General features: G+C 38.7%; 1 protein-coding gene across 1 annotated transcript in view; it reads left to right on the forward strand.

Moving 5' to 3' along the window:
* Positions 1-15,877, forward strand: part of LOC117331447 (gelsolin-like protein 2) — a 41,699-nt gene that overhangs the window by 949 nt on the left and 24,873 nt on the right. The window contains exon 2 of the mRNA XM_033890162.1: positions 15,247-15,286. Within this exon, the coding sequence (XP_033746053.1) occupies positions 15,280-15,286 (7 nt within the window). The 5' untranslated portion in view covers positions 15,247-15,279. The remainder of the gene's footprint in view (positions 1-15,246; positions 15,287-15,877) is intronic.

Genomic DNA, 15,877 nt, shown 5'->3' on the forward strand with positions numbered 1-15,877 from the left:
GCGCCCCGAACATTGCAAGGGAGCGCAGTTTTAAAATACGAGTTACATTTTGTATTTCGTTTGTGTTGAATGATACCTACAGCATGAGCTATTTATCGACATAGAGAAAACTGTCAACGACACTGACAAGGACAGCATGTTCAATAGGGTTTCAATTATGCTAATTACAGTTGAACAACAATGTGAAATTTTGATAAAACCATTTCTTGTAAAACTAACTTGGCAAAAATGAAAAGAAACTCTGTATCACTTTTTAGTCTCCCTGCCTATATATACACAGGTTTTGGTGGAAAGGAGAATTGAGATTTTTACTAACCAGTGATAAAGTCAATCGAAAAAAGAGAAAATCGTTTTAACGAACGAAATACACGAGTCAAGTTAATCAACAAATAAAAACAAGTTAATTAGCGAGGTTGATAAGGCCCCGATTAAGGAATGATAGCAAAGACATTTATTATGTTGACAACGGAACAGGGATAACATATCTAAAGCTGTGTAATAATAATAAAACGTCGGATAAAAGGAGTTTTCCAACAAGCCCCCCTCCCATGACGTCGGAACGGAAGTATGAGGGTTAACATCGACTTAGATCACGATGGCTTTACTGGTGTTATCACCGCCGTCAAACTTACTACCAAGTATCTCTTCACGTTAATGTCTTGCACATGTTCGACGGTCGGTTTTGAACGTAAAGTGTAAACATGTTTTGTGGCGACAGTTTCCTACTTACTCTATTTTTTCGGCATGGCCGTATAATTTCCTTTTCTTCCCAGATATGACGCGACAAGTGGCGTTACTGGTCAAGATGAAGTATGTGATTAGTCAATGTAGCGGTAAATGCAAATTGCAGACATGCATTTAAAGAAACAAAATTAAGATTGAATGCAAGCTTAATAAGTGGATGTATCTATTCAAATGACACATTAATAAAATCATATTCTTGATTCGAATGCAGGCTTATTATCACCAACAATAATTCATACTAATATAATTTCGTTGTCCGTGCTGAAACTGCGCATTTATTAATTAGTTCATTAATTTATTTCACCAGCAGTTTTACATTATAACCACCAGCATTATAACTATGCCGTTTATCTTTTTTAAAGATATTTCTTGTTAATATCTTTACTGGTATCGGAACGGTGCTCAGTGGACACCTTGATCCTTGAAAATGACGAGTACACGATGTATACGTCTACACTAGGTGACATTCGAGTACACGATGTATACGTCTACACTAGGTGACATTCGAGTACACGATGTATACGTCTACACTAGGTGACATTCGAGTACACGATGTATACGTCTACACTAGGTGACATTCGAGTACACGATGTATACGTCTACACTAGGTGACATTCGAGTACACGATGTATACGTCTACACTAGGTGACATTCGAGTACACGATGTATACGTCTACACTAGGTGGGACATTCGAGTACACGATGTATACGTCTACACTAGGTGGGACATTCGAGTACACGATGTATCCGTCTACACTAGGTGACATTCGAGTACACGATGTATACGTCTACACTAGGTGACATTCGAGTACACGATGTATACGTCTACACTAGGTGGGACATTCGAGTACACGATGTATACGTCTACACTAGGTGGGACATTCGAGTACACGATGTATACGTCTACACTAGGTGGGACATTCGAGTACACGATGTATACGTCTACACTAGGTGACATTCGAGTACACGATGTATACGTCTACACTAGGTGGGACATTCGAGTACACGACGTATACGTCTACACTAGGTGACATTCGAGTACACGTTGTATACTTCTACACTAGGTGGGACATTCGAGTACACGATGTATACGTCTACACTAGGTGGGACATTCGAGTACACGATGTATACGTCTACACTAGGTGGGACATTCGTGTACACGATGTATACGTCTACACTAGGTGACATTCGAGTACACGATGTATACGTTTACACTAGGTGGGACATTCGAGTACACGATGTATACGTCTACACTAGGTGGGACATTCGAGTACACGACGTATACGTCTACACTAGGTGACATTCGAGTACACGTTGTATACTTCTACACTAGGTGGGACATTCGAGTACACGATGTATACGTCTACACTAGGTGGGACATTCGAGTACACGATGTATACGTCTACACTAGGTGACATTCGAGTACACGATGTATACGTCTACACTAGGTGGGACATTCGAGTACACGATGTATACGTCTACACTAGGTGACATTCGAGTACACGATGTATACGTCTACACTAGGTGGGACATTCGAGTACACGATGTATACGTCTACACTAGGTGACATTCGAGTACACGATGTATACGTCTACACTAGGTGACATTCGAGTACACGATGTATACGTCTACACTAGGTGGGACATTCGAGTACACGATGTATACGTCTACACTAGGTGGGACATTCGAGTACACGATGTATACGTCTACACTAGGTGGGACATTCGAGTACACGACGTATACGTCTACACTAGGTGGGACATTCGAGTACACGATGTGTACGTCTACACTAGGTGGGACATTCGAGTACACGATGTGTACGTCTACACTAGGTGGGACATTCGAGTACACGATGTATACGTCTACACTAGGTGGGACATTCGAGTACACGATGTATACGTCTACACTAGGTGGGACATTCGAGTACACGATGTATACGTCTACACTAGGTGGGACATTCGAGTACACGACGTATACGTCTACACTATGTGACATTCGAGTACACGATGTATACGTCTACACTAGGTGGGACATTCGAGTACACGATGTATACGTCTACACTAGGTGGGACATTCGAGTACACGACGTATACGTCTACACTAGGTGACATTCGAGTACACGTTGTATACTTCTACACTAGGTGGGACATTCGAGTACACGATGTATACGTCTACACTAGGTGGGACATTCGAGTACACGATGTATACGTCTACACTAGGTGACATTCGAGTACACGATGTATACGTCTACACTAGGTGGGACATTCGAGTACACGATGTATACGTCTACACTAGGTGACATTCGAGTACACGATGTATACGTTTACACTAGGTGGGACATTCGAGTACACGATGTATACGTCTACACTAGGTGACATTCGAGTACACGATGTATACGTCTACACTAGGTGACATTCGAGTACACGATGTATACGTCTACACTAGGTGGGACATTCGTGTACACGATGTATACGTCTACACTAGGTGGGACATTCGAGTACACGATGTATACGTCTACACTAGGTGGGACATTCGAGTACACGACGTATACGTCTACACTAGGTGGGACATTCGAGTACACGATGTGTACGTCTACACTAGGTGGGACATTCGAGTACACGATGTGTACGTCTACACTAGGTGGGACATTCGAGTACACGATGTATACGTCTACACTAGGTGGGACATTCGAGTACACGATGTATACGTCTACACTAGGTGGGACATTCGAGTACACGATGTATACGTCTACACTAGGTGGGACATTCGAGTACACGACGTATACGTCTACACTATGTGACATTCGAGTACACGATGTATACGTCTACACTAGGTGGGACATTCGAGTACACGATGTATACGTCTACACTAGGTGGGACATTCGAGTACACGATGTATACGTCTACACTAGGTGGGACATTCGAGTACACGATGTATACGTCTACACTAGGTGGGACATTCGAGTACACGATGTGTACGTCTACACTAGGTGGGACATTCGAGCACACGATGTATACGTTTACACTAGGTGACATTCGAGTACACGATGTATACGTCTACACTAGGTGACATTCGAGTACACGATGTATACGTCTACACTAGGTGGGACATTCGAGTACACGATGTATACGTCTACACTAGGTGACATTCGAGTACACGATGTATACGTCTACACTAGGTGGGACATTCGAGTACACGATGTGTACGTCTACACTAGGTGACATTCGAGTACACGATGTATACGTCTACACTAGGTGGGACATTCGAGTACACGATGTATACGTCTACACCAGGTGACATTCGAGTACACGATGTATACGTCTACACTAGGTGGGACAGTCGAGTACACGATGTATACGTTTACACTAGGTGACATTCGAGTACACGATGTATACGTCTACACTAGGTGACATTCGAGTACACGATGTATACGTCTACACTAGGTGACATTCGAGTACACGATGTATACGTCTACACTAGGTGGGACATTCGAGTACACGATGTATACGTCTACACCAGGTGACATTCGAGTACACGATGTATACGTCTACACTAGGTGACATTCGAGTACACGATGTATACGTCTACACTAGGTGACATTCGAGTACACGATGTATACGTCTACACTAGGTGGGACATTCGAGTACACGATGTATCCGTCTACACTAGGTGACATTCGAGTACACGATGTATACGTCTACACTAGGTGACATTCGAGTACACGATGTATACGTCTACACTAGGTGGGACATTCGAGTACACGATGTATACGTCTACACTAGGTGACATTCGAGTACACGATGTATACGTCTACACTAGGTGACATTCGAGTACACGATGTATACGTCTACACTAGGTGGGACATTCGAGTACACGATGTATACGTCTACACTAGGTGGGACATTCGAGTACACGATGTGTACGTCTACACTAGGTGGGACATTCGAGTACACGATGTATACGTCTACACTAGGTGGGACATTCGAGTACACGATGTATACGTCTACACTAGGTGACATTCGAGTACACGATGTATACGTCTACACTAGGTGGGACATTTGAGTACACGATGTATACGTCTACACTAGGTGACATTCGAGTACACTAGGCAGGGCATTCGAGTACACGAGGTATACGTCTACACTAGGTGGGACATTCGAGTACACGATGTGTACGTCTACACTAGGTGGGACATTCGAGTACACGATGTATACGTCTACACCAGGTGACATTCGAGTACACGATGTGTACGTCTACACTAGGTGGGACATTCGAGTACACGATGTATACGTCTACACTAGGTGACATTCGAGTACACTAGGCAGGGCATTCGAGTACACGAGGTATACGGCTGTACTACGTGGGTCATCAGTCAATCTCCAACCTGCAGTTTATTTACAAGTTCTTTCTATCGGCGAAGTTTACTTACGATCCCAGGCCTAGTATTGATGAGCATGCCAAAGGCGTTGGTCTAATGCCAACCATCCCCTCCTCCCAATTACAAGACGGCTGTTTCTCCATCTCAAGGCCATCGCAACCGATGAGTGTTTTCATCCCCGGCATGGTCGACGGTTCTAATGCATTCCTCCGGCCTGTACGGAACCATTAATAATATGGACTTACTTACTGACCAAACATCACAGTAAAGTATCGTATACTTATGTGTCTGTTCGCTGATATAATATCTGGCACTAAGCTGTTTATCGTGTTTTTAGATGCGGGCAATTACGATTAAGCTTGACTTCCTTCTGTTGTTTTTCACATTGAAAACTATCCTTTCTACTCCAAACTTGGCCTTCCCTCTCACGTAATGATTGTACATAACATTGTTACACATTTTGAGTATTACTTTAATAACATCTCTTTTTTTGAGTTTCGTGACAAAGTTCTTCCAGTTGCCTCACCCATGGCAACATGTTTTCATACTAAGTTACTTATATTGAAGAGATGCAAAACATTGTACATGTAAATCAATGTAAATATGAAACACGAACAATGTAAAACATTGTACATGTAAATCAATGTAAATATAAACACGAACAATGTAAAACATTGTACATGTAAATCAATGAAAATATGAAACACGAACAATGAAATACATTGTACATGTAAATCAATGTAAATATGAAACACGAACAATGTAAAACATTGTACATGTAAATCAATGTAAATATAAACACGAACAATGTAAAACATTGTACATGTAAATCAATGTAAATGTGAAACTTTATCAATCGGTACATTGTTTCTAAAGTTTTATAATGTAAATAATGTGAAGGTCAGTAGCACCTTCTCAGACTTTTATAGACGGCTTGTTCATTCATACATGAAATAACCATTTTTAATAATACGAACAGAAATATCGCTTCAGTCGAGAAGCGTTGAACCAGCCCTGTACGATACCTGTTGAGTTATGTAGCTTCAGAAAGAGTATATATATAAAATGTCTACAATAACCACGTCCTGTTTACACTGACAGCAGACACTTCTACACATCCACACACAAGTACTGCAGAACTCTAGATTCATGCTCAGTGTGTAATGACATGAGCCGCTATTTACCGTGTGTAATACAAAGATGTACAGACTATTGATTAAGAATATCTGTTTCCAAAAAAAATGTGGAAAGTACACATGTACCTAAAGGCCTATATTTCATAAGATATCGCGAATATATTTTTCAGCACTGGACAATCGTATTGGTTATTTATGGTGGCATATTTCTGCCATCGTGTTATTTTAGGTCGCGTTACGGTAACACGACTTGTCGAGATAATTACGTGGACAAGTCGTGTTACTAACACGGCAAGTCGTGTTATTATGACGACCTGTCGCGATAATTTATCACGACCGGTCAAGTTAGGTTATCGCGGATCTCGACCTAAAATGTGCTTTTGCCCAGATATGCCCTCTACTTATGTTGTCGAGATAGGTTATAAATGGACACCCAGCCGTCTCGGGCTTAAGATATTTTAAATATAACCGACACAAACAAATTTGTGTGATTGATTTGCAGATACTCCATATATATTTTAATAGTTAAAAATAGCTTTGAATTGATACTGATGACTTTCAGGTTTTTTATGCCATCTACTTACGTTGTCGAGATAGGTTATAAATGGACACCCAACCGTTTCGGAACGTCTCGGGCTTTAAACTGAGACATGGGTTAAATCAGCTCAATTATGTGGTTTAAAAGTATTAATAATAATACTTCAGATCTGAATATTGTCAAAACCAACATTGGACAGAGCACACATTATGTTTAATAAATATTAAAATTCTAAAACGCATTCAATCATAACTAAATTATCCATCAATTTTATTTCCTTACTGTACAGTACCTCAATAAAATACTCACAGTTTGATTATTTATCCAAAATGGTGACCTGGATGATTTTATTTATTTTTTCAAAGCAAATCTAAAAGGTATAGAAAGAAATTACAAAACACATTTGAATACAATTAAAACAAAAGTTAATGTTCAATAAAATTTTAATTCCAATCAAAATCTGAAGAAACAGAATTTAAACCCAAAAATGAACCATATAATGTGTTCTACAAAGGAATGTTATCAATGATCAAATGTTGCATATCAATCTATATATATATATATATATAGTTAAATGCCTGTGGAAATCAATAACTTGTTAATAGTTTTGAAAAAAACCTGAAAGTCATCAGTATCAATTCAAAGCTTTTTTTAACTATTAAAATATATATGGAGTATCTGCAAATCAATCACACAAATTTGTTTGTGTCGGTTATATTTAAAATATCTTAAGCCCGAGACGGCTGGGTGTCCATTTATAACCTATCTCGACAACATAAGTAGAGGGCATATCTGGGCAAAAGCACATTTTAGGTCGAGATCCGCGATAACCTAACTTGACCGGTCGTGATAAATTATCGCGACAGGTCGTCATAATAACACGACTTGTCGACATAATTATCTCGACAAGTCGTGTTACCGTAACGCGACCTAAAATAACACGATGGCAGAAATATGCCACCATAGTTATTTGATATATAGGGTTCTTTAATATATCCATGTCCGTACAGCACTCGTACATCGGCAGTATATAACTTACTAACTACTACAAAACTCACGAGGTTTTAGCAAAGATTCTTGAGGGAGTAAGTCATATTAGAACACCACTATAAAGCCTCGCTGAACTAGACGATAGATAGATAGATATCTACACAGACTGCCGACATAACACTACAAGGCCTCGCTGTGACCTAGACAATAACACTACAAAGCTCCACACAGACTGCTACATAACACTACAAAGCCTCGCTGTGACCTAGACGATAGATATCTACATAGAAAGTCGACATAACACTACAAAGCTCTACACAGACTGCCGACATAACACTACAAAACTCTACACATACTGCCATCACAACAAAATTCCAGTCTATGTTGTTACGTGTTAACTGATTCCAATGTTCATTTGTTTTCAAAGAAGGTCGAGAATCTACGTTTATGAAATAGACTTGTAGCATGCTGATTTCTTTGAAATTCCTTTGAACGTTTGCACAAAGATACAAAGAGGGACATCTTGTCTTTGATATGTATACATGTATATCAACAGTTTTTTTATCAACAGATAGTTGCATCAGTAAATGTTGAAAGTCTCAGCCTCTGTGGACTGCAGTGTCACGTTACTATGTATTTCTATTGCTAGATACATTTACACCTCTAATGTAGCTGTGTTGTATGTAACTATGGTAGATACATTACACCTCTAATGTAGCTGTGTTGTATGTAACTATGGTAGATACATTACACCTCTAATGTAGCTGTGTTGTATGTAACTATGGTAGATACATTACACCTCTAATGTAGCTGTGTTGTATGTAACTATACTAGATACATTACACCTCTAATGTAGCTGTGTTGTATGTAACTATACTAGATACATTACACCTCTAATGTAGCTGTGTTGTATGTAACTATACTAGATACATTACACCTCTAATGTAGCTATGTTGTATGTAACTATACTAGATACATTACACCTCTAATGTAGCTGTGTTGTATGTAACTATACTAGATACATTTACACCTCTAATGTAGCTATGTTGTATGTAACTATACTAGATACATTACACCTCTAATGTAGCTGTGTTGTATGTAACTATACTAGATACATTACACCTCTAATGTAGCTATGTTGTATGTAACTATACTAGATACATTACACCTCTAATGTAGCTGTGTTGTATGTAACTATACTAGATACATTACACCTCTAATGTAGCTATGTTGTATGTAACTATACTAGATACATTACACCTCTAATGTAGCTGTGTTGTATGTAACTATGGTAGATACATTACACCTCTAATGTAGCTGTGTTGTATGTAACTATACTAGATACATTACACCTCTAATGTAGCTATGTTGTATGTAACTATACTAGATACATTACACCTCTAATGTAGCTGTGTTGTATGTAACTATACTAGATACATTACACCTCTAATGTAGCTATGTTGTATGTAACTATACTAGATACATTACACCTCTAATGTAGCTATGTTGTATGTAACTATACTAGATACATTACACCTCTAATGTAGCTGTGTTGTATGTAACTATGGTAGATACATTACACCTCTAATGTAGCTGTGTTGTATGTAACTATACTAGATACATTACACCTCTAATGTAGCTGTGTTGTATGTAACTATGGTAGATACATTACACCTCTAATGTAGCTGTGTTGTATGTAACTATGGTAGATACATTACACCTCTAATGTAGCTGTGTTGTATGTAACTATACTAGATACATTACACCTCTAATGTAGCTGTGTTGTATGTAACTATACTAGATACATTACACCTCTAATGTAGCTGTGTTGTATGTAACTATGGTAGATACATTACACCTCTAATGTAGCTGTGTTGTATGTAACTATGGTAGATACATTACACCTCTAATGTAGCTGTGTTGTATGTAACTATACTAGATACATTACACCTCTAATGTAGCTGTGTTGTATGTAACTATACTAGATACATTTACACCTCTAATGTAGCTGTGTTGTATGTAACTATACTAGATACATTACACCTCTAATGTAGCTGTGTTGTATGTAACTATACTAGATACATTTACACCTCTAATGTGGCTGTGTTGTATGTAACTATACTAGATACATTACACCTCTAATGTAGCTGTGTTGTATGTAACTATACTAGATACATTACACCTCTAATGTAGCTGTGTTGTATGTAACTATACTAGATACATTTACACCTCTAATGTAGCTGTGTTGTATGTAACTATACTAGATACATTTACACCTCTAATGTAGCTATGTTGTATGTAACTATACTAGATACATTTACACCTCTAATGTAGCTGTGTTGTATGTAACTATACTAGATACATTTACACCTCTAATGTAGCTATGTTGTATGTAACTATACTAGATACATTACACCTCTAATGTAGCTGTGTTGTATGTAACTATACTAGATACATTATACCTCTAATGTAGCTATGTTGTATGTAACTATACTAGATACATTACACCTCTAATGTAGCTGTGTTGTATGTAACTATACTAGATACATTACACCTCTAATGTAGCTGTGTTGTATGTAACTATGGTAGATACATTTACACCTCTAATGTAGCTGTGTTGTATGTAACTATACTAGATACATTTACACCTCTAATGTAGCTGTGTTGTATGTAACTATGGTAGATACATTTACACCTCTAATGTAGCTGTGTTGTATGTAACTATACTAGATACATTACACCTCTAATGTAGCTGTGTTGTATGTAACTATACTAGATACATTTACACCTCTAATGTAGCTGTGTTGTATGTAACTATACTAGATACATTTACACCTCTAATGTAGCTGTGTTGTATGTAACTATACTAGATACATTACACCTCTAATGTAGCTGTGTTGTATGTAACTATACTTACATTGACCACGTGCTGTCATGGATACCGTTATTCTCTCTACACATTGAACCAAACAAAGTTATTTACTATATGAACAACTACTGCATTACTGGAAAATAGTGCAATAATCCGAAACGAGGAAAAATGAAACTACAGTGCAAATGTAAATGGCATGGTATTTGTACGAAACGTTTTATCATCCATTCGGTTCCTAAAACATGGATAATCATAATTCAACATTGGTGTTCTGTTTGTTTCCGAAAAAAGCATGATCAAACGAACTCTACTAGTCCAAACAAACTCTACTAGTCCAAACAAACTCTACCAGTCCAAACAAACTCTACTAGTCCAAACAAACTCTACTAGTCCAAACAAACTCTACTAGTCTAAACAAACTGTACCAGTCACAACAAACTCTACCAGTCTAAACAAACTCTACTAGACACAATAAACTCTACTAGTTCAACCAAACTCTACTAGTCTAAACAAACTCTACCAGTCACAACAAACTCTACCAGTCTAAACAAACTCTACTAGACACAATAAACTCTACTAGTCCAACCAAACTCTACTAGTCCAAACAAACTCTACTAGTCTAAACAAACTCTACTAGTCACAGCAAACTCTACTAGTCACAACAAACTCTACTAGTCCAAACAAACTCTACTAGTCCAAACGAACTCTACTAGGCCAAACAAACTCTACTTAGTCCAAACAAACTCTACTAGTCCAAACGAACTCTACTAGGCCAAACAAACTCTACTAGTCCAAACAAACTCTACTAGTCACAACAAACTCTACTAGTCTAAACAAACTATAAGTCCAAACAAACTCTACTAGTCCAAACGAACTCTACTAGGCCAAACAAACTCTACTAGTCCAACCAAACTCTACCAGTCACAACAAACTCTACTAGTCACAACAAACTCTACTAGTCACAACAAACTCTACTAGTCCAACCAAACTCTACTAGTCCAACCAAACTCTATTAGTCACAACAAACTCTACTAGTCTAAACAAGCTCTACTAGTCTAAACAAACTCTACTAGTCCAAACAAACTCTATTAGTCCAAACAAACTCTACTAGTCACAACAAACTCTATAAGTCCAAACAAACTCTACTAGGCCAAACAAACTCTACTTAGTCCAAACAAACTCTATTAGTCCAAACAAACTCTACTAGTCCAAACAAACTCTACTAGTCACAACAAACTCTACTAGTCCAAACAAACTCTATTAGTCCAAACGAACTCTACTAGGCCAAACAAACTCTACTTAGTCCAAACAAACTCTACTAGTCACAACAAACTCTATAAGTCCAAACAAACTCTACTAGGCCAAACAAACTCTACTTAGTCCAAACAAACTCTATTAGTCCAAACAAACTCTACTAGTCCAAACAAACTCTACTAGTCACAACAAACTCTACTAGTCCAAACAAACTCTATTAGTCCAAACGAACTCTACTAGGCCAAACAAACTCTACTTAGTCCAAACAAACTCTATTGGTCCAAGCGAACTCTACTAGGCTAAACAAACTCTACTACTCGAAACAAACTCTATTTGTCCAAACAAACTCTACTAGTCCAAATAAACTCTACTATTCCAAACAAACTATACCACTGCAAACAAACACGCTATATAAACTACTGAGATGTATAGTGTCATCACCGGTAAGTACATCAGGTTTCCTGTATACACACTCAGTCACTCACTAAGGCCCTTATAAACGGAACATCCCATCAAAACAGTAGCTAAACTCGCTGTAATAAAATATCACGAATGGTGCATCATTTTATCTATGATTCATGCGGGCGGAACGCTAGACGACTTGCCCGGTTGAAAACAATAGTTGTGTAGACATTAGTCATTTCGACAAACTTTAAGAATCGTTAGCGCGTGATGAGATCTGTCCTGAAGTAGATAGGCCACGGAGCGGGTCTATATATAATGTTGTTTTGCCTCCAGTTCATCGCCAACGGGAAGGGGCCTTCGAGGGGCCTTCGAGGGGATTTCTTCGTATCACGTTCATGAATAGCCCCATAGGCAATAGACGCGAGGCCTTGAAAGGGATAACTTCGTATCACGTTCATAGGCAATAGACACGAGGCCTCGAAAGGGATAACTTCGTATCGCGTTCACAGGCAATAGACACGAGGCCTCGAAAGGGATAACTTCGTATCCCGTTCATATGCAATAGACACGAGGCCTTGAAAGGGATAATTTCGTATCGCGTTCATAGGCAATAGACGCAAGGCCTCGAAAGGGATAACTTCGTATCACGTTCACAGGCAATAGACACGAGGCCTCGAAAGGGATAATTTCGTATCACGTTCATATGCAGACACGAGGCCTTGAAAGGGATAACTTCGTATTACGTTCATAGGCAATAGACATGAGGCCTCGAAAGGGATAACTTCGTATCGCGTTCATAGGCAATAGACACGAGGCCTTGAAAGGGCTAACATCGTATCGCGTTCATAGGCAATAGACGCAAGGCCTCGAAAGGGATAATTTCGTATCGCGTTCATAGGCAATAGACGCAAGGCCTCGAAAGGGATAACTTCGTATCACGTTCACAGGCAATAGACACGAGGCCTCGAAAGGGATAATTTCGTATCACGTTCATATGCAGACACGAGGCCTTGAAAGGGATAACTTCGTATTACGTTCATAGGCAATAGACATGAGGCCTCGAAAGGGATAACTTCGTATCGCGTTCATAGGCAATAGACACGAGGCCTTGAAAGGGCTAACTTCGTATCGCGTTCATAGGCAATAGACGCAAGGCCTCGAAAGGGAATAGACGCAAGGCCTCGGAAGGGATAACTTCGTATCGCGTTCATAGGCAAAAGACACGAGGCCTCGAAAGGGATAACTTCGTATCGCATTCATAGGCAATAGACACAAGGCTTTGAAATGGATTACTTCGTATCACAATCATATGCAATAGACACGAGGCCTTGAAAGTGATAACTTCGTATCGCGTTCACAGGCAATAGACACGAGGCCTCGAAAGGGCTAACTTCGTATCGCGTTCATAGGCAATAGACGCAAGGCCTCGAAAGGGAATAGACGCAAGGCCTCGGAAGGGATAACTTCGTATCGCGTTCATAGGCAATAGACACGAGGCCTCGAAAGGGATAACTTAGTATCACGTTCATAGGCAATATACATGAGGCCTCGAAAGGGATAACTTCGTATCCCGTTCATAGGCAATTGAAGCGAAGCTTCAAAATGTAGAACTGGCAGCTATATATGGCTGCCTACCGCAGCTCAACGTGTCAACAGATACCACCGGAGAACCATATATCGCCATGATTAATAGTTGTATTCAAAACGTCCCTCATTCTAAATTTCATCATCACGTTTAATTAATTAAGTTCCGGTGATTAAGTTGGTACAAACGTCTTGTTGACAAGACGACTGTTCTTTTTTTTAAAGAATCATTACACTTTTAGTAATAAAAATGGTACATTCCGACTTTTAGCAACACACTCACTAGAATACAAATGTTCATGGCTATTGTTCTTGAGTGACAGCCTCTCAGTTATAAGTAAATATATTTGCATGGAGATCCATGAACAGGTAAAGGTTAAAGAAAGACCATGTGTTCCAAGAGAGTAAGCGTCTGATGCACACTCTCAAAATGAGAACAAGGGCGGTAACAACCGGAACAAGGGGGATAACAACCGGAACAAGGGCGATAACAACGGGAACAAGGGGGATAACAACCGGAACAATATCTTCATCAACCTTCATCTTGTATTAGTGTCTTCGTCAACAGTCGACACATGGAATTATAATAATGGACCTCTGTATATCGAATGTGTAGGATAATGAGGGATGTTACTATCTAGATGAGACTTGGGTGCTGACTAACCAACAGACATTTACTGAGTTTCAGAGTATATCTAATTTATTACTGTCTGTATTAAGTTGGAATGTAAATTAACGATATACATATGTACAGCCACCGTACCGATTGTGTGGAGTGCGTGTGTTAACACATGCGACGTTTCTCGTGACGAATGACACTTGTATCCCAATATCCTGTATCATTGATACTTTCCAACTTTTCACAAACTATGACAAGCGGAAGATTTTGTAAAAGACGTGCATGCATTTCTAGATAAATTCTGAATTAAAGATTATGTTTTCTTACAAGCGTTGATTTTAAACTGAAAAACCTAATATGGTCCGACGTTGGTTTCTGTTAGATTGTTGTAGCAATAACAGTATGTGTTAAAGGGCCATTACACCATTCGCTAAGACGTCTAGTGCTTATAGTTACATTTTGATAGAATGTGCATCGTTTTGCGAAGTTCTTTGAACAATAAATACAGGGTTGCAATTGATCAGAACAATGTCGTCACAGTTGAAGTCACGTAATCAAATGGTGTTATAGGCTCCTACCACTAATTGGATGACGTATGATTTGTACTTGGTTGTAATTGTAGAATGAAAAGAAAACGTAATTATTGCGATTTCATGTTGAAATTGTTATCGTCGTAAGTGATTTCCAGTTACATAATAAAAAATGTTATTTCCCATTTTAATTCCAGATTAAATATCATCTCGATTTGCTGAGCATCACCATGGCAGGTAATTATAACTAAATACACAATAATGATTCTCACCATTACTAAGATCTCCAGCACTTGTACTCTATAAACGTCAGGGTTGTATAATCATCACGTCCTATCTATCATACATACACGTGTTTGTTACTCTATAAACGTCAGGGTTATATAATTATCACGTCCTATCTATCATACATACACGTGTTTGTTACTCTATAAACGTCAGGGTTATATAATTATCACGTCCTATCTATCATACATACACGTGTTTGTTACTCTATAAACGTCAGGGTTATATAATTATCACGTCCTATCTATCATACACGTGTTTGTTACTATATAAACGTCAGGGTTATATAATTATCACGTCCTATCCATCATACATACACGTGTTTGTTACTCTATCGACGTCAGGGTTATATAATTATCACGTCCTATCTATCATACATACACGTGTTTGTTACTCTATAAACGTCAGGGTTATATAATTATCACGTCCTATCTATCATACACGTGTTTGTTACTCTATAAACGTCAGGGTTATATGATTATCACGTCCTATCTATCATACACGTGTTTGTTACTCTATAAACGTCGGGGTTATATAATTATC

This window comes from Pecten maximus, chromosome 7, assembly GCF_902652985.1.
Source record: "Pecten maximus chromosome 7, xPecMax1.1, whole genome shotgun sequence".
Lineage (NCBI taxonomy): Eukaryota > Metazoa > Mollusca > Bivalvia > Pectinida > Pectinidae > Pecten > Pecten maximus.